Source organism: Phyllostomus hastatus, unplaced genomic scaffold (assembly GCF_019186645.2).
Source record: "Phyllostomus hastatus isolate PE091 unplaced genomic scaffold, TTU_PhHast_1.1 phas_scaffold_46, whole genome shotgun sequence".
NCBI classification, from domain to species: Eukaryota; Metazoa; Chordata; class Mammalia; order Chiroptera; family Phyllostomidae; genus Phyllostomus; species Phyllostomus hastatus.
Window position 1 is genome coordinate 39,165,541 of NW_025334032.1, and position 27,175 is coordinate 39,192,715.

At 48.0% G+C, this 27,175-nt stretch overlaps 1 protein-coding gene across 2 annotated transcripts in view; it reads right to left on the reverse strand.

Moving 5' to 3' along the window:
• Positions 1–27,175, reverse strand: part of TENM3 (teneurin transmembrane protein 3) — a 562,235-nt gene that overhangs the window by 30,057 nt on the left and 505,003 nt on the right. For both annotated transcript variants that reach the window (XM_045821208.1, XM_045821209.1), the window contains 7 exons: positions 26,576–26,843; positions 25,115–25,258; positions 20,653–20,902; positions 19,972–19,992; positions 12,284–12,516; positions 11,013–11,167; positions 9,405–10,279 (listed from right to left, as the gene is read on the reverse strand). In XM_045821208.1, coding sequence (XP_045677164.1) covers positions 9,405–10,279; positions 11,013–11,167; positions 12,284–12,516; positions 19,972–19,992; positions 20,653–20,902; positions 25,115–25,258; positions 26,576–26,843 — 1,946 coding nt within the window. The remainder of the gene's footprint in view (positions 1–9,404; positions 10,280–11,012; positions 11,168–12,283; positions 12,517–19,971; positions 19,993–20,652; positions 20,903–25,114; positions 25,259–26,575; positions 26,844–27,175) is intronic.

The following is a 27,175-nucleotide window of genomic DNA, read 5'->3' on the forward strand; positions in this document are numbered from 1 at the left end:
TCGTATTTGCACACTTTCCCCTCGTAACTAGGTGTCCTGCATTCCTCTTCAGTGCGATTCCACTCCCACTCACGGCTTCGGTGCTTCCCACGGCCCCTGTGTGCACGCCTCTAGGATTGGCATCTCCCGGGTTCTCAGCAGCCCTTTGCACCGCATGCTAGACGGGACTGCGGTAACCGCAAACTCGCAGTGTCGAAATCTGAACTCACCTTTTGTCCGCTGGCCTGCTCTTGGCTGTCCTGCCCTGTCCACTAAGTCACCTAAGCCAGGATGTCCTCCTTCATTCGTTCTCACTCACCCCCTCCTGCCTTCACTTGCCAAGTTACATTTCATTTCCTAACCATGGATCAACTTCCTTCTTGTTAACCTCAGTGCCCATGCCCCATTCAGGCTCGCATTCATTAACCAGGTTTACACTCTCCTAACCCCCCTGCCCCCTCTGACGCCTCGTGCCTTTGTCCACCGAATGCAGCCTTGTAGGGCCCAGACAGGCCCCGCCGCTTCCCGGGTACATCCTTCATTAGCGCCCCTCGGCCCAGATGGAAGACCCGGCAGACAGGGCAGCGCAGCCCTCCTGATAGGAACGGGGCTCCCCCCCACTTCCTCCACCCCCAGTCTCACCTCCCTCTTCCCCACGCGCACCCTGGGCCCCGGTTCTCTCCAAGACCAGCCACGCTCTGCCTCCCAGAAGCTCTCTCTTCTAGAAGGCCCTCCCTCTGCTTGCTAGCCTTTCTTCACACCTTTCAAGACTAAGCTTACATTTTTACCCCCTTGGGGAGTCAGTCTTCTCATCCTCTCCCCATCCTCCCACCCTCCCTGTGCATCCAGCAGCCCTGTCTTTGCATTTTCCGTCATCATGATTTTCTCCTCCGTCTCCCTCGGTGGGCCCTGAGCTGTGCGAACTGAACGGCGGGGTGCATCTCCTAGCTCCCCGCCGCTGTCTCCAGCCTCCGGCAGCAGTGCCTGGCACACAGCAGACTCCGACTGAAGGACGGAGTGAGTGAAGAGATGGATGCCAGGAAATTCGTGGGGGAACGGGCCGTGCCGGATGCCCAGAAGGCACGGACATAGCTCCCAGCTTACCAACGCCCAGGAGGGGTGAAATAATTGACTAATTTGCCAGGCAGGGCGCCTTTGCAACGTGACACTTCCAGACTCTCATTCAGGCAGCAGCGAAACTGCTTTTGGAAAGAGTCCCTCCCTGGGGGCCGGGGTCACCTGGGCTTGTCCCAAATGGGACTCGCCAGGCCTCTGGGCACTCCCCTGTGTTAGGGGGAATGCAGTGCACATTAACAATTACGTTGAAAAAACCCCAGAGATCTTGATTACATTAAGAAGGCACGAATGAACTAATCTTTCATTGAGTATGCACACGCGGACACGGGCGTGAAGGGGAAATGCAGGGCACAACCCTCCTCACTAGCTTTAGATTATAAACGGCCGCGGAACACACTCGCTCCTGTAGGTCTGAAGCATTTAAGACGGAGTCGTCCTGCTTCTTGGTTTCCGCTGGAAATACCTGGTGCATTCAGATCCTCAGCCATTCTGTCTTCCGGACTGTAACGTTCTCGTAATCTTTCTTTTGTTTCTGTAACTAACTGATGCAGCTTAAAACCCTCATCTGTGGGTAAAGACCTTTCTTCTAATTTCAGGAAGGCTTCCGTTTGCCTTTATTAGCACTGGGGGTCCTTCTCTCCTTCCTACAGTAACCCAGAGTGAGGTCTTCCTTCTGGCAGATGCCTGACACATACTCATTAAACACTTAAACTAATAAACTATTTCCTTAGACAAACCACAAGTTTGTTCAGCCTTTGGTTCGTATACTGAGTTTCCTTAAAATGCCCAGAGATTAAAAAAAATCTTAATTTACATAACACTCAAATTCTTAAAAACAGGCTAAAAGGGAACAACACCTACTGTTTGCCATTTACAAAGTTTGGCATTTCTTTATATCACCATTTCTCCGGAGTTCTGGCACCTCACTCTAAGAGGCAGGGATTCATCAGGAAATCTGTTGAAGTGTGGGGGTGTGTTTATGAGATGTGGAGGGTGGGGAGGGGTGGGGTCCCCCAACGCTGGTGGGGGTAGGAAGAGAGCAGTGTCCACATTAGTCCTGTAGCCGTGGTGTCCAGGCCTGCCGGGACCCCCAGGGTCCGGGGACACGGGCGAAGGGCTGAGGGTTAGGGCAGTGAGACGTGAGGGGTGCTTGTATCTGGAGATCACAGAAATGAGCCAGAGACTCGGACAGTCTCCGGAAAACACCCAATTCCCCATCTTTAGTTCTGCGATTGTAAAACAACCACAACAAACAACGAAGACAATGACCACAAAACACAAAGTCCCCTTACACTGGTTGTCAGCCTGTGACTTTCTTGCCCTGTCACCAACCAATCGGCTCACAGGGCTGGTTTGTGTGACTCAGTCTTGGGAGGGACCATCTGGCAACCACTGGGAGAGGGAGCCGCCGAGTCCCCCAGGTGCAAGGTGGCCATACTGTCGGTCTAATTTAGACGGTTTCGTGATTCGTTTGAAGGGGGAATTCAACGCTTTTCCGACTCCACTTACTCACTCCTGAGCCACTGTGGAGCAATCTCTCACAGCCAGGGCATTAAGGTGCTAGACGGCATGCACTGGAAGAGTTAATGTAGCTCTGTGGCTAGTGACGCCCTGCAAATCACACTAAATATCCGAGACATTTTACGTCTTATTACGTATTGAGATCGACTGAGAAAATCTGACCAATTTGGTTTTGACTTTTTCTGGTGTTTTTTTGGAGTAATCTGAATAACCTACAATTTCCCCCTTTCCCTTTCTGCTTTGACACCAGGACAGAACTAATTATTTCTTAACACTAGGCTGCAGGAGAAAATTGGTTTAAACCAACTATTGACAAAGGTATCGCCTCAGTCCCGTTCAGGTGGACGTTTGGAAGGGGCAGCAGCCACTTCGAACAGCTGTCCCTGGGAAGACACAGTCTGGTTAAAAATTTAAAGTAAAATTGTTAAACGGTTCAACAAAATAGCGAAAACGGAAATCAGCCGTAGCATTTCCAGGGACTTTAAGTGATTTGCTGATAAAAATCTCTTTAGGATCATCCTTAATCTCTGCAGTGTTTTTGTCCACAAGGAACGCAAGACAAAGAGAATGGGGTGGTAAGGAGGCGAACCACGCACTGCCCTCAGACGTGTGTTTGGAAATTGGGCTGCTGTGCTTCCCATGCAGTTTTGGAGGAAATGACAATGAAACGTGGCTGCAGCGGCCGAGTCCTCAGGGCTGGGCGTCAGGCGCTATCTTTGGAGAGGGCGGAGAGGGCAGAGAGGGCAGAGAGGGCAGAGAGGGCGGGAGGAAGACGCCTCTGTAGTTTCGCTGACATCAGACGCTCGTACTGCAACACACACACGTGGGGGCGACGCCACGGGACTCCAAGGCCAGGCCACCCAGACAGGACTCAGTGTCAACGGGCGTGGCCCCATTTGTCTCACTCGGACTCGCTGCCACCGGGCCGCCCCAGTTCTCACGCCTGCGGCGCGCTGCCTGAGCGTGCAACAGCGCTCCTGTGCGCACCGCCTGCCCCCCCTCCTCTGAGAGCCATCCCGGACTGTCTCAGAACCCGCGGGAGTGCGAGCCGGGGGTTGGCCCGGGTGCGGGGTTAACTCAGCACACAGAAAGGGTTCAGAAGCTCGTGCTGGAACCGCTGAGCCTGAGTGGGGGGCGATGAAGCATGCGAATGAGGAGCCAGAGACCCATACACACCCGCCTGCATGTGTGAAAGCTGACACGCACTGATTTGCTCTGTAAATCCAAACGTAGCTCGCAGAAGAGCACCGAGTCCGCTCACAAATATGAGAGCTCCACACACTCCAAGTCCCTGCTTGGTGGTGGGCCCACACCTGTCAGCCGCCCCGGGGGCTTCCCCTGCGCTGTCCCCCTTAACCAGACAGAAGAGCCCCTGATACACCTTCACAGTTGGTGCTTTATGGGGGTGAGCAAGCAGGGAACGGTGCAATGCCATTTACTACTAAGTAATTTATTCTATTGCCCAGCTCAGTACACTGGGTTTCTTCTGCGTGCATACGAGTGTGAGAACCGTGGCTTTGCTTTGGGTATGAACTTTTAAACGATACATTTTTAGCAGGTGAGATCTTTTCGGGTTCCCTCGAATTGCTCTGGCTAAGAAATGATAACGTGAGATTAATTGTTTTTAAATGGCAGGAAGAGCAGCGTGAAACAGCCCCTCGTACCAGGTGAAGAGAGAAACTGGGCTGGTCACATTGTCCTCGTGCAAGGAGACCCCATTAGCCGGCCGAACGTCCTGTGCACCGCCCAGCCAGTTAGTGGGGGAGGAAGTCTTAGACAAGATGGTTTTTTCGGTCAGTAATGAACAATTATCCAGTTCATGAAACACATTTGTCTCGTGCACAGCTTTCAAAGCTCAGTTACGACCCATCTGGTATCTACTGCACACGGTACCTGCGGGATCGCACCGCGTGACTCCCACTGCAGTCCCCCTATCACGCCACCCAGCTGCACGGCTGAGAGCACGGCCACCGCCCTGACCTGTCACAACAGGGACACAACTCGAGCACACACAGAAACTGCTGCCCAGGAGAAGAGGAAGGGCAGGCCCCTGTACCCTAAACCGTCACCCTGGCCGATGTCATCGGTGACAGATGAGGCTCTCAGGTGGGGAGTCACGTGTTCTCTCCCTAAAATGGTCCTTTCTGATGCCAGGTACCACAATACAGGTCAACTGCATTTGCTCAGAAACATGTTTTCTGTCTTCATTCCTCAACTCCTCCGCACCACCCTTTCCAAAGAAAGTGCTATGGACGTACATTAATACTTTTGCTAATTATTTTAATATTAAGGCCAACCGAAGAAGTCCGTATTTCATAAAGTAAAAGAGGTTAAGCATGTAAGGTTAGCTAAGTTTATTTTAAAAAACCAACAGTAAAAATGGAAGTGTTACTATTTTCAGCATCAACTATTGGTACAGAGAGGTCGGGACTGTTTCAGAGAGCTAGCGAGCATTTTTATCTTCTCCCCAGGGAGACGAGGCAAGAACCAGCTACAGGTTTTATCAGAGCCTTCTCTATAAACACTGACCTGTCTACCTTTTGGTTTATTCCTCCACCCCTTCATTCGACAGACAGCTATTGGGAGAGTTCCATACGCAACTCAACACCCCGGAGTTGTGGGAGCCACCCAGTCAATGAACTAGTTTGTATTTTATAGAACACTTTCCAATTTCATTCTGTACTTTTAGCAATACTGCGACACACCAGTGGTAAGTGAAGTTTGTGCTGAGAAAAGGAGTAATCAATGAAAACACGTAAGGTGAGAAATTTGAATGAGTGCTCTCTTTTACCTTCTTCAGTGGGAACTATAGGAACTACTTTTCCCAGTAGGCAGATGTGTTGATTCCAGGTCTTCTTGCATCTGTTTCTCATCCTGTAAAGCTTTAAGCCCAAGGCTTTTTGGACCCCAGGCTAGCTAGGAAGCTGGACACGTACCAGTGGGAGTTTGGGCTGACAAGTTTACTTCCTCTCTGCAACGTATTTGTGCAGAAAGGTGATGATAGGGGCTGGTGTCACGAAACTCCTAGAGCACAGGTGTTTTCAGCTGGGAACGATGTTTCTTTTCACAATCTCCTGGTGGTTTCGGCAAAACCCTGACCACTGTCAGGCCTCTCAAATCCCTTCTTCATGAAACCATCCAGGGTCCCTAAGGACTGAATGAGACACATGGCGCTACAGAGAGAGGAAGGGGACGCCACTGCGGGGGAGCCCGCTGGGAGTCTACAAGCCCCGAGGCAGGGTGACCGGGGAGCTGGGTCCCCGGGTCTCTCACTGAGACCTCACACCACTCGCACGTCCCTGCCGGGGGTGAGAAGCGACACTGGTGCCCGGGGCTCTGATGCGTGCAGAGAGACGCCAAGTTTGTCCACCGGCCGCCTCAGGCTTGTGCAGACCCAGGGGCGGCCGTCGGAGTGGCCCGGTGCCGACACCCCCCTCCCGTCTTCTGCACACTCTGGAGCGTCTCAGAGATTGTCACTCGGAGCAGAGGCGGCCCTCGCTCTCCCACAGCCCGATGACAAGCGTGTGTGCGAAGAAGACAAACCATCGTCATTCTGACACAGTGATTCGGCATTTGGTTAACTGCTCCACTTTTTTTTCTGTTTTGTAAAACGCATAAATGTGTCTTAGAAAACTTTCAGCCATGTCTTTGCTGTAGCTATCTGGTGGAAAATTAACAAGAATGCTGCTTTTAAAAAACAGTATTTCTGTTAATTTTACTAGAAAAGTTATTTTTGAAGCGCTGGTTTGTGAAAGCATATTATATAAACATATATAATGAGGACGTTTATATTTGCTAAAATATTTTAAAGTGCTTTGTAACAGCTGTCTTTAACTTATCGAGATAAAGGACAATAGGTACACTTTATGTGTCCTGAGTCTGTATTGGTGAAAGTATGAGGGTGACTTATTTAAGTTAATTATAGACGTTTATTCTTTACCACGATGCTTGCCCATCACATTCACGAGACTGGCTGGCCAAGCCAGCCTCGGCCTGAGCCCCCACATCCACCCCTGACGGAGCCTGTAGCTCTCGTGGGCGTCGGTTACGGGGAGATGGCTCTCTGTGGGCCACAGTGGAGAAAAAAGGCGAACACCTCACATTCGTTGACACTAACTCCACCACTGGAGTATACATACCCCTTTCTCTAATTTTCCGAACTCGGTGAAGGTTCCTTTGCAGGGTCTACAGAAGCCACTGTATCTGTGGCAGAAAGTCCTTGTGTCGGGAGTGACCCGTGAGATAAGCTTCTGTGCAGAGCGTGGCCCGGGGCACAAGTCCGGCCACGTTCAAACGTGGCTGGAGTCCTAGACTGTACCCTAAACCCACTTCTCTGTTTCCCCCTGCTCTGGCCTGAACTGAAACCCGGCTAGTGCCGCCGTCGCGTCCTGAAGGTCTCAGGATGCGAGAAGCTCCCCTGCCCAGGCTCCTCGTTCGTGGCGCGGTTTCTGCGCTCTTTCTCTTTCTCCTCTTCGGCGATGTCTCCCGCTCTCACTTTGAAAATGGTGCAGAGAAGGGCTGCCCATTAACTTCCAATTTATTCCTTTCCGAGCGTGATTCTAAAATTTTAATGTCATTCCGTTGAAAGGGTTGTTCCCGTGACAAAATCATGCTGCTGGGTAACATTCATTTTATTAAAAGGGAAACTGTCAGAAAAGAAAAGCAATTCGAGCGACAGAAGGACTGTGCTTTATGTATGAGATCGACTCCAGAGAAGTTGTACGAAAAGTATTTGTCCATTGGGTCATTTTCTTTTTCTGCTGACTTTCATTATAATTTTAGAGGTGTGCTCCTACAGAAAATAGTTTTGTTTCAGCATATCGTTACAAAAATCACACTCAGGAACTCAATACTCATTTCAAGGACTGTTTTGCATTTGTCAAATGCCACCTCTCTATATCGAATTTCCCCTTATGGTTGGTGCAGTGAATAAGTAATCGAAATAATTTTACACATGCATTCACGGCAAAGTACATATGCCATAAGACATACAAGAGCTAATTTTCACTTCATTGTGATTGGCCCCTGAGAATATGACTGTTGAAACAGCACCTTCCCTGGGCCCCCATTCCACACGTTTGGTGGAGCAGCCTGGACGGGTAAGCGTGCTTTTTCATTTGCTTTCACAGCGACCAGCGATTCCTGGTTTGCATTTAGTGGTGAGGTTCTTGTACGTGCAGCTCAGATTCTCCAGTAACTGGTGATAAAAAGGTAAGCTCTTCTTTGTGTGTGTGGGCAGAGGGCCTGAATAGACACTTCTCTACAGGGGACCTACGGATGGCCAACCGACACAGGAAGAGATGCCCAACATCACTAATCACCAAGCAAAAGTAAATGAAAACTACACGGAGATATCACCTCACACCTGTCAGAAAGGCTACCATCAATAAATCAACCCACAACAAGTGCTGGCGAGGATGTGGAGGCAAGGAAACCCCCATAAACTATTGGTGGGGATGCAGACTGGTGCAGCCCCTGTGCAAAGCAGGATGGAGATTTCTCAAAAAATTAAAAGTAGCCCTGGCTGGCGTAGCTCAGTGGATTGAGCGTGGGCTGCGAACCAAAGTGTCGCAGGTTCGATTCCCAGTCAGGGCACATGCCTGGGTTGCAGGCCACGGCCCCCAGCAACCGCACATTGATGTTTCTCTCTGTCTCTCTCCCCCTCTCTCCCCCTCCCTTCCCTATCTAAAAAAAATAAAAATAATAAATTGAAAAAAACCCTTGCATTAAAAAAAAATTAAAAGTGAAACTACCATATGACCCAGCAATTACTCCTCTGGGTATTTATTTTTAAAAAATTCAAAACACCAATTTGAAAAGATACACGCACCGCTAGGTTCACTGCAGCGTTATTTACAATAGCCAAGACACGCAAGCAACCTAAGTGCCTGCCAACAGACGAGCAGATGAAGAAGATGTGATACATACACACAATGGAATGCTACTCGGCCATAAAAAGAAGGAAAGCTTGCCACTGGCGACAGCATCGATGGACCTGGAGGGCAGTACGCCCAGCGAAATAAGTCAGACAGAGACAGATACTGCATGATTTCACTTACATGTGGACTCCGACAAAGCAAAACAAAACAGAAACAAACCTACAGACACAGAAAACAAACAACGGTTGCCAGATGGGAGGGGGCTGGAGGGCCGAGAGACACAGGTGGAGGGGCTGAGAAGTACGGGTGGGCGGTTACAAAAACAGGCACGCGGACATGAACTGCAGCGCAGGGAATGCAGCCGATAACCCTGTGATAACGAGGCAGGGCGTCAGACGGGTCCTAGACTCATCTCGGTGGGGGGGGTCACTTCCCAAGTTACGTAAATGTCTACTAGGTTGTAACCCTGAAGCCGACAGAATATTGTATGTCAGCTGGGGTGCAAAAATAGAAGAACAAAGGGGAAAGTAACATTCATAGTACCAACGTCATCATCAGCCAAGTTCATTGTCAATGGTTTTAAAGTTCCTTTTTAGTGACGGGTCTCAAAAGAGCCTTATCGCATGGGCACAGGTGAACCCAAGGGTTTACGCCTGGGACCACAGCCGTGGCAAGCTCTCCTGAAGTTTCTCGTGAACGCCCTCGGTCTGAGTGAAGGGACATGTTAAGGCTCAAGCAGAGGCAGCGTCGCTACGATGCTAATGGAACTTGGGCCCCAAGGGTGCTCACGTTCGCGAGTCCCTTCCAAGGCCCCGAGGCTCACTTGACCTTCCTTTTCTGAAAGAAGGAGCCAACATGATAGAAGCTCCAGGTCCCTCTAAGATTCCGTTATCACTGTAGATTTTACCCCAGTATTTTACAGTCAAAGGAGAATTCTGACACACTTACTCAAAAAACGTCGTCCACCCGGTCTCGTCGCTCTTGGTGGCCAGGAGGCCGCTGTTGCCGTGGTAGGTGAACAGCACCAACTCCAGCCCCTGCGCGGTCATGCTCTTCAGGCAGCCGTTGGTCCCGATGGTCAGCCAGATCACCTGGTTGTCGGGGGACACCACTCGCACGGGCATCCGATTCGGGTCCCGCCTGATTCTGAGGGTGTTGCCGTTGCTGTCGGTCACCGCGGTGATGTCGTTGTCATTGCTGTAGCTGAAGTTGTACAGGTAGTCGCCCGTGACCAGGCTCAGGGTGTACTGGTGGGTGCCGTTGATGTCGAAGATGTAGAGTTCCTGATCGGTGGGAGAGGCGACTTCGTAGAAGTTCATGGAGTTCAGGAAAGGCTTGTTCTTGGACACGGCCCGGATGCGAATGTTTCCTAGATCCGCGATGTACAGGGTGCCGTCGGGAGACGCCGCCAGCGACGAGGGCGCACTGAGCTTGGCGTCTTTGGCGTAGCCGTCGCCGCTCTGGTAACAGTCGCAGTTGGCATCGTTCTTGCAGTCACACTCGGAAGGTATGCCGGCGACCAAGGAGATCTCCCCGTCCGTCGTGACCTGCCTGATGCGGTTAATTTTCTTCTCATCGGTCTCCGTGATGTACAGGACCCCGCTGTAGGACACGGCGATGGCGGTGGCCGACTCCAGCGTCGTCTGCACCGCGTGCTTCCCCACGGAGTACTCCACGCCCGGCACCTGGCAGTGCATGGGCCGCCCGGCGGCGATGCGCACCTGCCGGTTCTCGGTGATCTGCAGCACCACGTTGTTGTCCAGCACGTAGATGGAGTTGTCCATGGGGTTGATGGCGAGGTCAGTGGGCCACTCCAGACGCACCTTCGTCAAACGGGAAACGGCCTGGTTAGTCAGTTACCGCGCTGCAGTTAATTTGCCAGCAGATTAAATTAGGCCGTTCGGGGGGAATTACCCTCAATTCGATAAACTGTTCCAAAATTGTTTTCTGAATAGCTACAGTAAAATAAACTTGAAAAGTTGGAGTGGAAACAAATGTAGGAAACAGCGTTTTATTGAAATGTGCAGCTTACTGAAAGATTTGCCGGGGACGGCCAAAGAGCTAATGAACCTCTAAGGAGTGAGCTGCAGATGTCAATGAGGTATGAACATGTGTTCCATTCAGCGGTAACAGCCACCCGACGTCAGGGCTTTCTACGATGTCAATCTATTCGTGTTCCACTGTGTTTTCAATGAAGCCAATAGGGAAGTCCCCAATTGTACACATACGTCCCTCGGGACTAATCACGTGGGTTCTCTCGACTACCCAAGGCGCTCACGCAATCAAAAGATTAGAGAGCTAAGTGAACAGCTCCGTTCTTTTTGGAATATCTGCATGCTGCCACTTTCCTGGCCTTTTATGTCTGATGCTTAGCATTTCCTAGTGATAACTGTTCTGTATCTCACTGAATTTACCCAATGCAGAGCTACAGAAGAAAGTAACTCTTCAGTAGCTCCTGAGTGACATCTGAATGGAACAGCTGCATCACACTGTCTGCCCCACACGATACACGCGGGGGAACACGGCGCCACCGCGGTCGGCCGACACCGGGACTACCTGGCTGATGTGCATGCTCGTGTCGCAGGTTAAAGGTCTGGCTGACGTCAGGTCGTTAGAGCCCAGGAGCGTCGAGATGATTCCGTTTTGATCGACTTTTCTGATCATGGTTCCATCCACAAAGTAGATCAACCCGTTTTTATCAATCGCCATTCCTGGATCCAAGAAAGAGAAGGAAGTGTTACTTCGTGTTCAGAAAGTGATTACTTTGATTACGCGTTTAGGCCCATCCCCAAACTCAGGGTTTAAGCCCCGGGACCACATGGGCACTAGCTAGGTAGCGGGTAGGACTGCAGATCACTAAAACATTAGGAAAAACCGAATACAGGCACGTCTACAATACAAATGCATGTAAAACCATAAGAAAGAAAGAAAGAACCCAGATTCATAAGAATTCCTGCTTTGTGTGTGAATCATATACATAGGACTTGTGTTTTAAATATAAGCTTATAATATCTGTATAATGTTGTTGCCTGTGAATTACAGAAATAGGTCAAATTCTGTTACACTGAACTTAGAGTAACTCGTATATTCCAACAAAAATAGACCCAAGCCAAGGTCAGGGTTTTGTTGACCTTGTTACAGGGAAATTTGCTACTATGAATAATTCAGTACAACAAATACTTTTGTCCAGTCCTTGTTCGCACAATTGTCGTTAGCTATAATGAAAAAAAATAAAGCCCTCCACCAAAAAAACACTGAAATGAATGGCATAATACATGAGCAAGGAGTCAGTCCCAACTGGTTGAAAAGCTAGAAGCCTTTATCACATAGCATTTTTAGCCCTTGTTACCTCCAGAAATTCCTCTCAGCAAGCATTTTTTCCCATGGCATAGAAACAAAGGTTTAATAGCTCCAAGCTGGGTGAGGGCTAATAGGGTTGCTTAGTGATGGTTTTTACAGAGGCCTGGGACTCATTCAAGACAAAGACATTCCGGGACAATGAAAGAATTTGGGCCCTTGTTTGACGTTGAGCAGGATGTGACCTGAATAACAGAGAGGTAGCTGCTTTATTCTTCCAAAAGTTGAAAAAAGTGGAATGACAACAAAAAAAACGCCGAGAACCCAATATTTACTGTAAAATCAACTTAGGATTCTAGCAGTGTTGCGCTACACGGCTTTTACCAACACGAGGTGTGAAGCAGCATTCCAGCACCCAGCTGCGGATAAAACGTGAGACTCAGCATTATGCACAATCAGGCGCTAACTGGATTTTCTACCCCCTTTCTTTATTTATAAAAAGAAATCCCCAAATTGGCCAATGTCAGTACCTTTGGGACTCATGAGTGTCGCCTCCACAGCCTTCCCCCCGTCCCCGCATCTGGCTTCGTCGAACGGGAGGCACTGCTCCCCTGTCCCGGCCACGACTTCGGCGTTTTTGGTCAGGTCTTTCGCCCCCGTCAGCGACTTGGGGCGGTAAATCCTGCGGGTGTTGGTGTCCGACACGTACAAGTCTCCTGTGACCGGGTCGGTGGCGAGGTAGTATCGGTGGGCTGGGTTGCTGCTGTAAGGAAGGAGCAGACATCAGCACCACGACACGGTTACTCCCGGCACGCAGGGGAGGTGCAAGCACCATAGGCCCCGATGCGAGAAACGGGCCGTCAGCCGCAATCCATCCGTCGCCGGGCAACGGGAAGCGGAGCAGCGCGTTCCGCCACCCACGGCCTACGAGAGAGACTTAACAGAACCACTGGCCACCTCTGATATGACTGTTTTCTGTCCTTGCCTGAGGATTTGAATACTTATTTATTTTTTAAAAAATATTTTATTTATTTATTTTTAGAGAGAGGGGGAGGGAGGGAGAAAGAGAAGGAGAGAAACATCAATGTGTAGTTGCCTCTCATGCACCACCTGCTGGGGATCTGTCCCACAACCCAGGCATGGGCCCTGACTGAGAATTGAACCAGTGACCCTTTGGTTCACAGGCCGGCACTCAATCCACTGAGCTACACCAGCCAGGGCTGGATATTTATTAAAATAGCCATCTTGAAAATAATTACTTTTAGAAGGCGATATGCTTCTAGCCAAAAACACAGAAGCAAGTCCTCTGAATCTTTCTGGTCCGATGCAAAGCCATTTCATCGCTGTCCTTGGGTGACAGACACACTCTGTGCTCTGGGAGAAGGGGGGAAGGGTGCAGCCGTCTAACTGTTGGCTGAAGTCCAACCTCCTGGCCATTTCACTTGCCCCTCATCGTGGGGGTTTTCCTGTCCCCCCCCATAAAACCCAATCCAACCGAGAACACCTGCCCCTCAAAAACACGAAGCCCTATGTCTGTCTTGGCTGCTCTGCCCCGATCCAGCACCGTCACCTGATGCAGTCACCACGTCTGTCCTGAGATGTGGGGTCAAACACTAAGATGAGGCCATTCAAGGGCAGGTGGCCTACCAGAGTGTGTCAGGATGGCGGGCCATCAGCTTTACACTTAAGGTCTGTGCCCTGGGCTTCTCTACAACCTGTGTAGTGTGCATTTGGTGAGATGTGGGCTTTGGTTCACAACACACAGTCCCTCAGTTTTAGAACTACAAAGTAGAGCAAATATATAACATTTTGAGTCCCATTACCTGTGACAAATGGTAGGACCAACACCGTCAACACATGGACAAGTTATGACAGCTCCCTACACTCAGCACCGCCTTCTTAGAACTAATGTAGTTTTGTACCATGTGCAAAGACTGCCTTCCGAAAAAAAATGCCAAAAAGAGGGGAAGTGATTTGGTGTCCCAACAGGGATGTCAGTCACCAGACAGGAGTCCAGCAGGTCCCACGTACCTCCTGCTGACAAACTTGGTTTTACTGACTCTCATTCTCTCTCACCCTCTCTCTCCACATGTGCACGTGCACACGCGCGCGTGCGCACACACACACACACACACACAAATTATACGCTTCTTTCCATGCATTTTCTGTGTGGCTGTCTACAATGTGTGGTACAAATCTAGCTATATGAAAGTATTTATTCTAAATAACGGTGCAGTTGTTTTTCTCATTACTCAGTAGGTTCTAATGAAGCAATTCTCATGGCTCTTCCTGTTCAGTGGTGAACGCAAGGAGTTTATCACTCCTGTTAGAGGCCGTTGCTAAAACGACAGGTCCTGGTTCCCTTTAGTGAAGCCCGCACTGGCGGAGACCTGCCGCGGTGCTGCTAACACAGAGAGACGCCGAGAACACCCAGGCCTGACCCCTTCCGTTTTGATTTCTCCTTTCTCGTCTTGAGTGTCTTCTGGGGATGAGGGGCAGATTCGAGCAAGAGGCCTTGTGTGTTGAAATGTGCATGAAAGGGTGAAAGGGTGAACCGTCGAGCGCAGAACTCATAAAGGGAGGCAAGCCATTGGAAACGAAAACATTTCAGAACTTCTGGGTTATACCAAATGATCAACTTGCCGTGCTAAGTGTTATTATATCATTTCCCCAAGTTGATGCCTGGCATTTATAATGCAGCAAGACATACTGTGCTCCTTAATGTGGCAGTTTATTACTCTGTAATGAAGTGAAAAGTCACATATCAATATAAAGATTCAGAACAACATTGCAGAGGTTCCTCCCCCACCCCCGGGAACAGCCTGCTGTTCACAGACGTGGTCTTTCAGGACCTTGTAGCTGCTGACAGAGTTGTACCTCCGTCTGGCTGGGTTGGCTTTGGAAGACACGGCATTGGAAAAACATCCCTAGTCTTTCCTAGCGCTGTGATTATATGCTAATTATGAGTGGTTGTATATTCGTAATGAATGCACACACACTTATCAATATTCTTTGTTAGGTGTGTACACCTATGAGCGTGACTTCTCAACCGGATTGCTTGTGTCTGAATCCTCACTTTGTCACTACCGGTGTGACCTGGGGCAGGTTATCTAACGGCTCTGTCTCAGGCTCCTTCCTGGCCAAGGTGATCATACTAGTCCATACTCCACAGGCTGCTCACAGGAGGACGAGAACCAACACCGGTGGAATCCTTAACACCGGGCCTAGCACACAACCCACACTCAACAAGCACTAGCGATGCTTGCATTTGCTTTCGTCTGGTCTACACTGGACAACACTCCCGTGACACCTCTCGTTTGGAGAAAAACAACCATGGACTTCTCAGCCGCCAGCTGGGGTGGCAGTGGCACACTCTCCAGCTATGGCACGCGAGCCTTCTTGGGTGAAAACCACGGACAGACACGTTCGAGGCGTAAGCCGTGCCCTTCTCGGCACCCGCGTTACCCCAGTGGGGGCAGCGGCGCGACGGTGCCCACCACGGTCTGCTCTCTCCTGTCCTGACGCCTCCCCTGCTTTGAAGACGGACATTTCCAAACCGAGCCACGGAGGTCAATGGTTCCACGAAGGCCTGCCAACAAAAGCTCTCATTTTGCACCACTCTACTGCCCAGAAGCCCTCGGGGGAGGAGCACGTGACCCCGGAGCAGCAAAACGTGGCCCACAGCAGAAACAGCAGGCAGGGACTGAGTCTTGGCCCCACAGGGCAGCCGCACACAGCTGCTTGTCGGGGCCAGGCCCTCCGAAACAAGGAGAGGGATCTAACCTAAAGCACTAAAAAACAAAAAAGCAAAAAAAACCCCAAAACCCCCCCAAAAAGCAAAAAACAACAAAACAAAACTCCACCAAAAACCAAAACAACAAAACAAGCCCGTGAGCTTGGAACTGTTTCGTTGGCAGCCTGGTGGCCGAGAAGCTCTGAGCCTGTCATCGGTGATGGGCCCGAGATTCCTGAGGCCACGGGGCCAGCTAGCGCTTCCCCTCGCCTGGGGAAAAGCCCGAGCCCTGGACAGGCAGGTGTGCGGGTGCAGGCGGGTGGGGAGCTTTCCGACCATAACCCATCTGGTGTGAAAACGTGTGGTGACCCTGCCCGGGAACAGACCGCTGGTGGCTGGACCACCTTCCCGAGTGACTGACGGAGATGTCGACTCTGAGAAGCAGAATCAAAGAATGGAGGGCAAGGTTGGACCCTGGAGAACACTGCACCTTGGTTCTGAACTCCTCCGGAATCGCCCCAGACGACCACCGTCAATCACCCTGCCGTGGGCTCCGAGGTCTCGCTCAACCAGACACACAGCCCGGGGCAAACTCGGGGCGGATGCAGACGAGATTTTCTCACGCGGCGCTACAACTCAGCCTCTCGGGCCGGAGAAGTCACAGCCAAGAGCGAGCTGTTACTCAACAGCCACTATCAGCACTTTTATCTTTCTAGTTGGAAGTTGTGTGTGGCCTTTAGAACACAGAACATTTGAAGAAGCGTAAGTTATATTTATGAATAGGGGTACGCTATCTATTTCCTGGCTACTCAAAGTCTGTTGAGATTATTGAAAGCAGGGCTTTTGGGGGTGTGATATTTCTGCGTCCGCTTCACTTTCTTAAATATTAAATCGATAAAAAGTGCTGAATCAAGTTTTTATAATTTGTATCTAAATTTTAATTGCTTCAGTTTCACAGACCAGTGACCAGCATTTCCTTTGATCTTTTAATTGGTCATATAAAATTCACAACGTTGATTTTTAGTCCTGCATGTTTAAATGCCCCTTGGCTGGTATTACTTAATTAATTTAAGTTCCTTTATTTGGAACTTTTAAGAATTGGAACAGGGATGAGCTACAATTTACTACCTCTAAAAAGGGTTTGTTAGCAGACTCATACTCTCAGTGTCATGGGGAGAGATTTTAGCGTTATCTAAGAGAAACTTATTGTTGAAGCATTTCAGAAGCTTCTACTTGTATAAACATTTAACACGTTGATTGAGCAGTATTGATATCTGTTCATTCAAGCATAGCTGGCGACTTTTATTTGATATAATATCCTGACAGCACTTACTATCTTCGGCAGGACAGACTATTCTGAATTTGAAAGTAATAAGACTGTATTCTGATATGTATCATTGAACATTTGTATTAACGAGTCCCCCAGCAGCCCAGTCAACGAGACCGCCAATAGTACGTGAGACACAGGAAGAGGACTGGAAGCATTTTCACATTTTACTGAGCCATTAACGACGGACCACACTGGTCCTTCCTACAGATGTCGACCATTGTTCAGTTTCCTTTTCTTCCTGTCCCCCACGTGGGTGTCTTTCGTGACCTTCACGCTGGCCAGGGAAGGAGGGGCGAGGAGCACGCCAGGCAGGATCCCACCAACTTGAAAGGGAAAGTGATCTGGGGGGGGGGAGTGGGAAGAAGCATCTGAAAAGAATTTTCATATTTTAAGCTAAATCAAGAAGTTCCAGGGTGCTCAAATATCTTGGTTTTGAGTAATCAATGAGCTCATTAATCAAAATTTTGATATGTTGGTTAATGAAGCAAATGGAACCTCTGTTTTTGTCAATAATTTTTGTCATCTGATGACTTGGGCTCAAAAACTTGGGATATTTTCTACTTTGCCTGTTCCTTAATGGTGTGTCCATTCCCTGAACTTCTTTGGTTTATTGGCTAGGTTCCTTGATTGACAACTGTACTCTTTCAGGCACCTGGCATCTCATGGCTTTTCTCAGTCATCATCTAACCATCCTGAGCGCTGGCACCAGGGTCATCTCCCTACGAGGCCACGTGTGTGTGCTGCCATCACGCACAAGATCGAGAAACGGCTCCCCGCCGTCTCCGTCACCCTAAGAGAGAAGAGTCTTTCCTCAGAGCACACGGGGCCCTCAGCAACCTGGCCCTCACCTGCCTCTCTCTGCCTGAGCCCCTCATGATCACCAACACGAGTCCCCTGCTCACATCCAGGTGGGGCTCAGTCCTCTCGGACCATGGCTGTTCACCACTCTCCCAGACCGCGATGACCTGACTTGCTCTCTGCTCCTGCGTCCTGACTGCGCCCTCCCCTCTCCTGGTGGTTCCGTCTCGGCAAACTCCAACGCCGGGCGGAAACATCTCCTCACCATGCTGCCATCTCCCAGTGACCCCTTCGTCCCCAGAATTATACTCTCCCTGCGGAAGCTGAGGGTATGGTCAATTGTCAGAGCGTGGTACTGGTACTTTCAATCCACTGCATGCCTATCTTCTCTCAACGACTACATTCCGAGAGCACCGACTTGGTCTGCTACGACAGCTTGTCCAAGTGCCCGGCACCGGACGAGCGATCAGGGACCATGGATCTAGTAACGACGGACATCCACATAAAAGCCAAGCTGTGCGCGTACATGCATGGCACACACAGGAGCACACGTGCAGCCAGGATGACACACAGAGGAGAGGGGTGACAGAGGGTCATGAGAGCAGGGTCACAGTGAGTATCACCGCCAAACGCCATGAGTTAGTACATCCTGAGTTCATTCCATCAAGTGTTGTTAATAATAATGTAGCTCTAACTGCATAGATTTTTTTCCCCGAGAAAGAAATTACAGTGCCAATTAATGTGTCAAATGATTATGAAATAAACCTAGTGTTTGGAATGCCCAGGGAATTACCCTGTGGAAACCTAGCCACTCGGAGCCATAGAAACTGGCTGTGGCACAGGGGAAGGAACGTTCTTTTCGGTGTGGTTCAAATCTCTGCTCCTCGTCTCCGAGTTCTGCATCTCGGGGAAGACATGCGGGCTCCTCCTGTGCAGCCCCAGGGCTGTGGTGTGGACCTGCAGTCGTGCGTAGGGAGAATCTGGCCACGTGCCTGGCGTGCAAGAGGCCCGCTCATTAAAAGGCAGCTGCTTTGATTGCTTTTCTGCAGCGCCTCCAGCTTCTCGCCTGCTCGTCTTCTCTCCCCTCCACGGTTACCAGGAAGGCGAGGCCAGGACCATGTTGATATTCTGCTGCGGTTTCCCACAGCACAGCTTTGCCTGTGCAGGAGTCTGGGGCAGTTTTAAGCTCAGCACGTGACTGAGCCACTCGCTGGCAGTGCCAGCCAGAGCCACAGGGGGTCTTGAGAGAGAGAGAGTCGTGGGCCCCTGCCTGGTCCCAGTGATACGCAACAGCCACCCATTTTTTTTTTTGCAGGAGAGCTTTGGGGTTTGATTTCTTAGTTGTCAGCCTCTTTACAACCGTTTACACGGGCCACGTTGCCACACTAATCTCAGGAAGCCAGGTAAACGGCCGCACATTTTTCCATCTGATGCCATTTCCTGAGGTGTGGGAATGGCCAGGCTGGATCGAGCACACCCGATCTGTCTCGCTCTTGGCTGGCTTTATTTTAAAACGAGTTGTCTTCCCGCTTTCCGCTGTCTGGAGGGACGCTTTCAGTCAAAGCGGCCTCACGTTAGCTCTTCCTGCGCCTGCCCCCACTGCTGGTGCACAGCAAACAGAGTCTGGGGCGCTTCGGAGTCTCTACATCCGCTTCACCCGCACTCACCCTGGGCTCCGAAGAAAAGCCTTTCCCCCCACTAAGGGAGTCGATGGAAACATTGCTTCTGCAAACGCCAGTCTAGTAACTCTCTCAAGCCAGGACGCTACAAACGACAGCAGGGACGGATCTACCAGGAAGTTAATGGATTTACCAGGAGCTCGTCTGAGTCCCTTCCAAGTCCAGCGAGGGCTCTGGCACCAGGTTCACGCCATCTGAGGCTTTTTAAAAACTTGCCAAAGTAAAAATATTTTGAGTCTCTTTTCCTTGAGCAGAGTCCCCTGCACTGAATAAGCTTTGGGCCCCATAACCCAGGACCTGCCCCGGCTGGCGGCCAAACTAAACTCTCCTGCGCTTCCCGTTACGTTCTGGGCCGTGGGACTTGGACGCCGTGAGCTGGTAACCACAGTTTAGGGATAGTTTTTGTTATACGAAGATGTTCATTATAATGATTTTTGGGTCTCAAAATGTATTTGATTCATCGACTCGAAATCACTTTTCAGATTACATCGCATGATAGAATTTGCAATATATTGCATAATGTTCGCTCTTTAAGCGGTTTTGATTCCTTAGACGTTCTGTGATACCGAGTTCCCTCTCTCATGACAGAACGGTGACAGAAAACAAATGTCAGAGAATCACAGTGGAATGTGAAAAGGACGTTTGAAATATACAAGAGCCTTTAAGCAAGATGCTTACCTATGTCTAAAATCTTTATTTCTTGGTGGAAGCAGATAAGGAAGGTGAAAAAAAGCACAGTTAGAAAAGGCTTCTAAAATACAGTGAGTTGAATACTGAGATCTTAATTCTTTGTATGGAGAATCGCCAGCTAAAGCAGCAATAACACTGGGGATAAAATTTGTAGGTCAAGGCTTCTCAAATAATTTACAGAACAGAGTGATTTTGATAATCACACTTCAATGAACAGAGCAAAGACAACAATTTGTTACTTCAACTATTGACATTACGGCTAATAACATAGAGGAATAATTGTAGGAAAATATTTTATGCCTTAATTTCAAACACTGAAATAAGACACTAACAGTATATATCACAAGGTTATTTATTCTAGAGATAACTAAACAGACCTAAACATCATAATTCTATCCTAGCAGAGAACAGAACACTCGCAGGAATCAGTGAGATATTTTATATACTAGGTGACTTTATACTTGTTTATATATTTACAGCAAAATATATACTCACATGTGTTGTGCTTTCCCTAACTTTATAATCAAAATGAACTTCTTTTTCTAGGGAGAACTTTAAACATTGGAAAGGCATGTTTAGATAAATACATTAGGACATTAGATTTAACATTTTTCCTCCACAAAGGCACATTTGGTTTTCATTAAAATCCCGAATTAAGGAAAGACATACCTTAGTTCTAAAACACTCGTGACGTTTCCGGAGGGGAATATCCGGCGAACGTAGTTGAAATCCCCCACGTACAGGCTGCCATCGATCCCACACGCTAACGCCACCGGGGCCAAGAGTTTGTTACCATCCGCTTGGCCGTTGCAACTTGGGCACGAGATGCTGCGCCTCCGTCCGTTGCCCATGATGCTGCTGACCACCGGGGGCTGCTGGGAGATAAACTGGTTCTCCCCGTTTCCCTTGTACAGTATGCCTACAAGAAATAAAACACGTTTTTCCTCACAATGGAAAGTGTAAAGACCAAAAGCAAAGAGGTTTCCTGTAGCTCGAACTCCAATTGAGTGCTACTTAGGCTTGGACTGGAAAAACTTTTATTTAAAGTTCCATTGGGAAACATTCCATTCAATCGCCTACTGGAAAATATCATGTGTCAACATACGTAGACTACATACGAAAAAAGCCGTCTGTTAGGAATTTAAAGAATGGCTGGTGAAAGAAACCAAGGACGGACAAGAAGAACTGAAAACCCACAGTCTCTACATCAGTGATTCTCAGACCCGGCTGCATGTTGGCACCGACTGGGGAGCTGGAAAAAAATACTGATGCTTGGGTCTCACCGCCAAGAGATTCTGATGGAATCGGTGTGGGTGCAGCCTGGGCACTGAGATTTTAGAGACCTCTCCAGAAGACCCTAATGTCAACCAAGTTGGACAGCCATGTTCTAAATCATGTTCTTTAGGGAGGAACCAGTATACCTAATTGTTAAATGATGTTGAAAATATTATAAATTAATCCAATTAATAAAATGTGCACCGTAATATAAATTTCTTCCTTAAGAGTTTATCATTTTTTGAGTTAAAAATACTTTATGGAAAACAAAGTTAGAGAGTCTATAACAAACCTCCAATATTCTGCGATACTGTCAAAGAATATTCTTCTTGCTTATACTGTTGTCTGGTATAAGAAGGCATGTTCAACATTTCAAACATAACGAACCTGTTGTGGAAGGGCCAATTAATTATTTAAAGTGATTCTGCTTCACGGCATGAAAGTGTCAATGATATTTTAAGAAGACAAAATGCCAATCTGTTCCCTTACGATATCGTCAATGAAACTCTGAGAAAAAAATTCCAAATGAAGATGAAACATTTCTGTAGTCAGGAAGCAGGGTTGAGCCGAGAGTCTAAGTTTAGTCATCTGTCGTGGCCGCAGCACAAAGATCAAAGGCTCCATTCTGGTCTCGTGTCACTGCCCGGCCAGCTGTCATCGTTCCACACGCACGTCGGGACCCTTCCCAGTGTGTCATCTGCCTAAACCACCTGCTGCTCTGACCTGAGAGCTGTACATGCGGTTGTGACCGACTATTCCACATCGCAGAGCAGTTCTCCAGGCCAACTCGGACCTTGTTTAGCAGGTAAACCGTGAAGAGAACCAGCCCCGTGAACGTGCAACAGGAAACTAGAGAAAGTATATTTTCCTTCCACTTTGGAATAATTTTAAAGTGAAGAAGAGGTCAAAATAATTATGTTCTCTTTATAGCTCGGCACATTTGAGGTGAATTCTTGGATTACCTTTCCTTAATGCTTTGCTATTTGAGTGATGGAACAATCATAGCAAATTCACATAAGGAAATCAGGAAAGATGAAATAGGTTTATTCATATTTATGAAAAAAAAAAGTCTATGTAAGACTAGATCATAACAATAGATCAGATGCATTTTGCCTTGAATATTCAGAGAACGCATTGCTGCTACCTAATACCCTTCTTTCTGTGATTATGTTATTTGATAACTATGGAACTGTAATTCCCTCTAAGAGCCAGCTCTGTAATTTCCATCAGAAGAGTGCTAGGAGCCAGCCCACACCCTTCTGCACCTGACGCGTTCAGTCATTACCACGAGCAATTAATTGGTCTTTCGCGGCTCTCCCCTATTAGGACAGAGTAGAGAGATGAACATTAGAATATTTATTTCCCTGTTCCAGGGCGCCTGCACGAACACCTGTCACTGTCTCCATTTGTGCCTTCCCTTCTTCCTTGATGCGTTTCCACAGCTCATCCACCTTGTCAGGATGGCAAATCACTTTGTTTATTCCATTAGACATGTGTCACTTTGAAAAGCCACTGCTTGTCAGGCTGCTCTTGGGTACGATTTGAAATCACATTCAGTTCATTCCACAAATAGGCTACCTCCCATTTCAAAATAACATGTTGTTTTATAATTTATGACAGTTTTTTGGAGGACAGAATTTGGGCTGGTCCAGTTCTTACATCTGAGCTGATATTTTGATAAAAGCTAACTCTTATTATTCTGGTAGAGAGTGTGCGTGTGTGTGTTTACCATACATACATGCTCAGGACAGCTACAGTTTTCTTAACCCCCCTGAAGACCATACTGAGAGTTGGGCATCGCAACAGCATTGAACTCCAGAGGTGTGGACCTTCCGAGGGCTCTCTGCTTGTAGCCTCCCTCTTGGTTCATAATCTCATGGGTGAGATCCCGGGGCTAACTGGCTATGAACTTGACCCTTCTGTCTCAGAATAACTAAAATGCATCTAGAGAGGTTTCCCCGAGTTTCATTTGTAAAGAACTTTGCAAGGTACAGAGCAGTGTGTCAAATGGTGTGAAATACAATTTCAATAACTTAATCAAGGGCAGCTGCCTGCAGCGTTGGCACGGGCTCTGCATTCTGAAAGACCACGACGAGGCCTTGTGTTTTTGACATTGCACACTGAAGCTACAGCTGCTCATGTGCCTTAGGATGGGGCAAACAAAGCCACCGTCCTCCGTGGCCGGGAGGCTCATGTTTCTGAGCTGTGTGTTTCACGGGGGACTAGTGGCTCCGCTCCCATGCTTCTGGGGTGCAAACCGAACTACAGCCCGACGTCCAGGACACAGTTAGAAAGGGAACAGGGCTTAGCACAGCCATGAAATAGGAGAGGCGTTGTTTGAGGGGCTTTCTGCTTGTTTTTTTCCTTAGTGTTGATTTGCTCAGTTACTATTCTCTTTGGGAGGTCATGCAGCAGCTAGCCCTGGCTTGGAGACTGCTTTAGATTTAGTGTATTTGGAGCCTGAAAATATATCCTCTCCAAATTAAACAAATTAAAAAAAACACAAATATCAAAGCAACATTAATCTGAAAAAGTGATCATTAATCACAGTCAAATATGTAGTTCTATTGACTGCTACATTCAATATTCTGAACTGCCCAGAAACCTCTGCAAAGTCAAAGCTAGATTAGTTCATCAAGACTGAAATTGCCTTCTCTGGCTATCTGCAAAGGGAGAGTCGAGTTACTACTACCTGAAGATTCTGCTTTTCTAGAAAGTACTTACGAAGTACCTGAGACGTAGCCATTATGAGGACAGAATGTAAAGGCAGCAGCATTTATTTACTATAAATAACATTCTTTATGAGATTAAGCTGGTCCAATTTTGCAAGTAATTTTTTTCTTTTGGTTTGTAATAGCTGAAATACGCTTTTTCTCGGAGGATATCCACTTGTATTATCAAGTCCACTGCAAGGTTTATTCTGGATTTCTTGCTTTCTTCTCAGACTATGCATTTATTTTTTTCCTAGTATTTAAAAAGTCAAATAACACTATACGTAACCCAATTTGAGTGTAAGGATATTTTTTTCCCCTCAAGTACACTCTATGAAGAACTGAAAAAAATCTAGACATTCAGAATAGGCTACTTACCTAAGGGTTAAGATCCAGTGGTAACAGACTGGTAAAGTAACATGGATTTATATTTTTTATTCACTGAAACCAAACTCCCCCTCCCTCCCTTTTGGGTAAACCTTCCCAAAGCACCCTGGGTCCACTCATGGGCTCCCTGTGGCGTCAGACACTCCCGGGCGAACCCGTGGGGAGGACGCCCTTCAACGCAGCGCCAAGGGCGGTCACTCCCATCCTAATGGGAGAACTATTTTGGTAATGAATCTGTGAACACCAAAGCATTTGTTGGAAGAGTATTGTGTAGTTCCCTCTTCGGGCTAGTACAGGCTTTAAAAGCATAGATGACCCTTGAACACAGGTTTGAACTGTGTGGGTCCATGTATACATAGATTTTTTTCAATAAATATGTACAGTAATGTCAATACATTTTTCTCCCTTATGATGTTTCTTAATAAGATTTTCTTTTCTCTGGCTGACTTTATTGTAAGAATACAGGAGGTTACATACATAACATGTAACATGAATGTTAATTGACGGTTTATGTTATCAGTAGGGCTTCTGGTCAGCAGCAGGCTATCAGCAGCTGAGTCTGGGGGAGTCGAAAGCTACCGTGCTGACTTTTCACTGGGCAGGGGATTGGCGCCCCTAACCCTGGTGTTGTTCAAAGGTCAATTGTACATCCTTAGTTTTCCCTACTAATCCCAATCCTGCCACACACATCGAATAGAATGTGGAATATGATGCACGTGAAAGTGAGCGATGGTAGTTCTCCGTGGACGAGACCTTACCGTTCTGAACGTCCAGCACGTGATGCTTATCCAACGTCCACCCGCCCATGTTGGACGCATCTAGCTCATAGCCTTGCAGGACGGCGGTCCGCTTCTCCCACAGCGTCAGGTCCAGGCAGGACTCGTACTCGTACCCAACTGACACTGGAACCAAGACAGGTCAGAGGTCATCGGTCAAGCATGGCAGGGCTGCAACTTATCTCCGTTATTTCCATACGTCTGCTTTTTCCACAATCGTGTTCTGAGACCCTATTTCCATTTAGTTACAGGCAGTGTTTATTTTTTTATATGAGGAGATTTAATCACATCAAAGATGTTTTTCTAAAAGTATGACCTCCATATATTATTTTTGTATCGATTTAATGGAAACTGGTATTCCCCCCCCCTCCAAACTACTCTTTACAAGGGGTTCACAGCACAGAATGAAGTTCGGGTTGGGCAACTGAGTCAGTAATTGTCTCAGATAAGTCAGCCCCAAAAGGCGATCAGATGATAACCACTGAAAACCATATGTGCTACCTGAATTACTGGAGCTATGTAGTTTCCACGAGTATTGAGTTAGGAAAAATATTTACAGTAAGTAAAATGCAATACAATAAAAAGCCATACTGTCCCATTATCAGGAATGAACAATGACATTTACAGTAAAGTAATACAAACCAATCAGAAAAAACCCCTCCGAGTTTACAAGGAGACACGGAGTTTTAACATTTAGGACAAAGTGAAGGAAGCGGCAATTATCTGATGGATCTGAATTATTTAAGTCCAAGTTATATATTAATTTCAGAATATAGTGTTTGTTAAATTAAAAACTAGTAGAGCAAAATGCATGTTCTCCTCAGTGGTCGATGTTTGGAGCCTGAATTGGACGCTATTCTGTGTACATCTCAACGTGTCAAAGTTCAGTTCCACGTTCCTGCCGCCCAGGGACCCAGTGGATCTGACTGGCGTATGAAGAATATTCCTTCCTTGAACGGACCGGTCCTTATAATCCAAAGGGCTAAAATAATTTTTAGGCACAAATGTCTGACATCCTGTTAAACGTCACTGTGAGTGGAAACTACACCAGTTGTTAGACACAGAAAATGATAAAAAAGAAAAAGGTAAGGAAAGTGAGGGAGGTAAAATTGTAAAAAAAAAGAGAGAGAAGAAAATAATAAAAGCGATGCAATAAAGAGAAAAAACATGAAAAAAATATGACAACCTGAAATCTCCTTCAGAACGTGCTTCTAAAGTCTAATTTCGGCCTCCCCCGAGATGACACATTCTGTTTCTCCTCATAGTCAATACACCCGTTTCCCATGTTATATCTAAGCCAACCTGCACGTAACTTCCCTGTGACGACAACCTTACTGCCTACCTGCTCATCCACTGGCTTCATTGGGTTTCAGTTATTTGCAGGTTAGTTCTGAACCAAGACAACTTTTTTTGGTGTAGCATATAAATTTACATGGGACTTACCAACAGCTTCGGATAGACCGTAGACCTTCTGATTATATGCATCTGTTTTATCCCAGATGAACGTATAGGCCAAGTTCGGCGAGGCGGGAAACCACTTTTGAAAGAGTCTCCCTACCACAGCCACCATGAGGTGGACCTTCATCAGGTTAAACGGTATGACGGCCTGGGTCATGGTGATCTTGAGGACGGACTTGTACCCGGCGGCTCTGGAGCTCAAGTAGGAGAGTTTCAAGTCTGTCCCTGGGATGGTGGTCTCTTCGTGCAGCACCTAGGTGTGCATAAAGCGAAAGCACCGAACTGTGATTGCGGACAGCTACCAGATAAACTGTGTGCACAAAAACAAAACAAAACCCCCAAACCAAGTAGAGCAACTGAGACACGAGAGTCACGGTTCACGAAATAGCCGTGGGAGCCGTTATCCTACTCAGCGATTGGCTACACCTCTGCCGCCGGCCCGACTGCTCTCCACTGGGCAGCATCCTGTTGTCTGTTTGGAGTTCCTCACGCCTCAGGTGTCCCTCCTCCACACCTCAGGGGCCACTCCTGGTGCAGCGGCCGCTGTGGCTGCCCCACCGGGCCGACACGTGCTGCCGTGTGAGT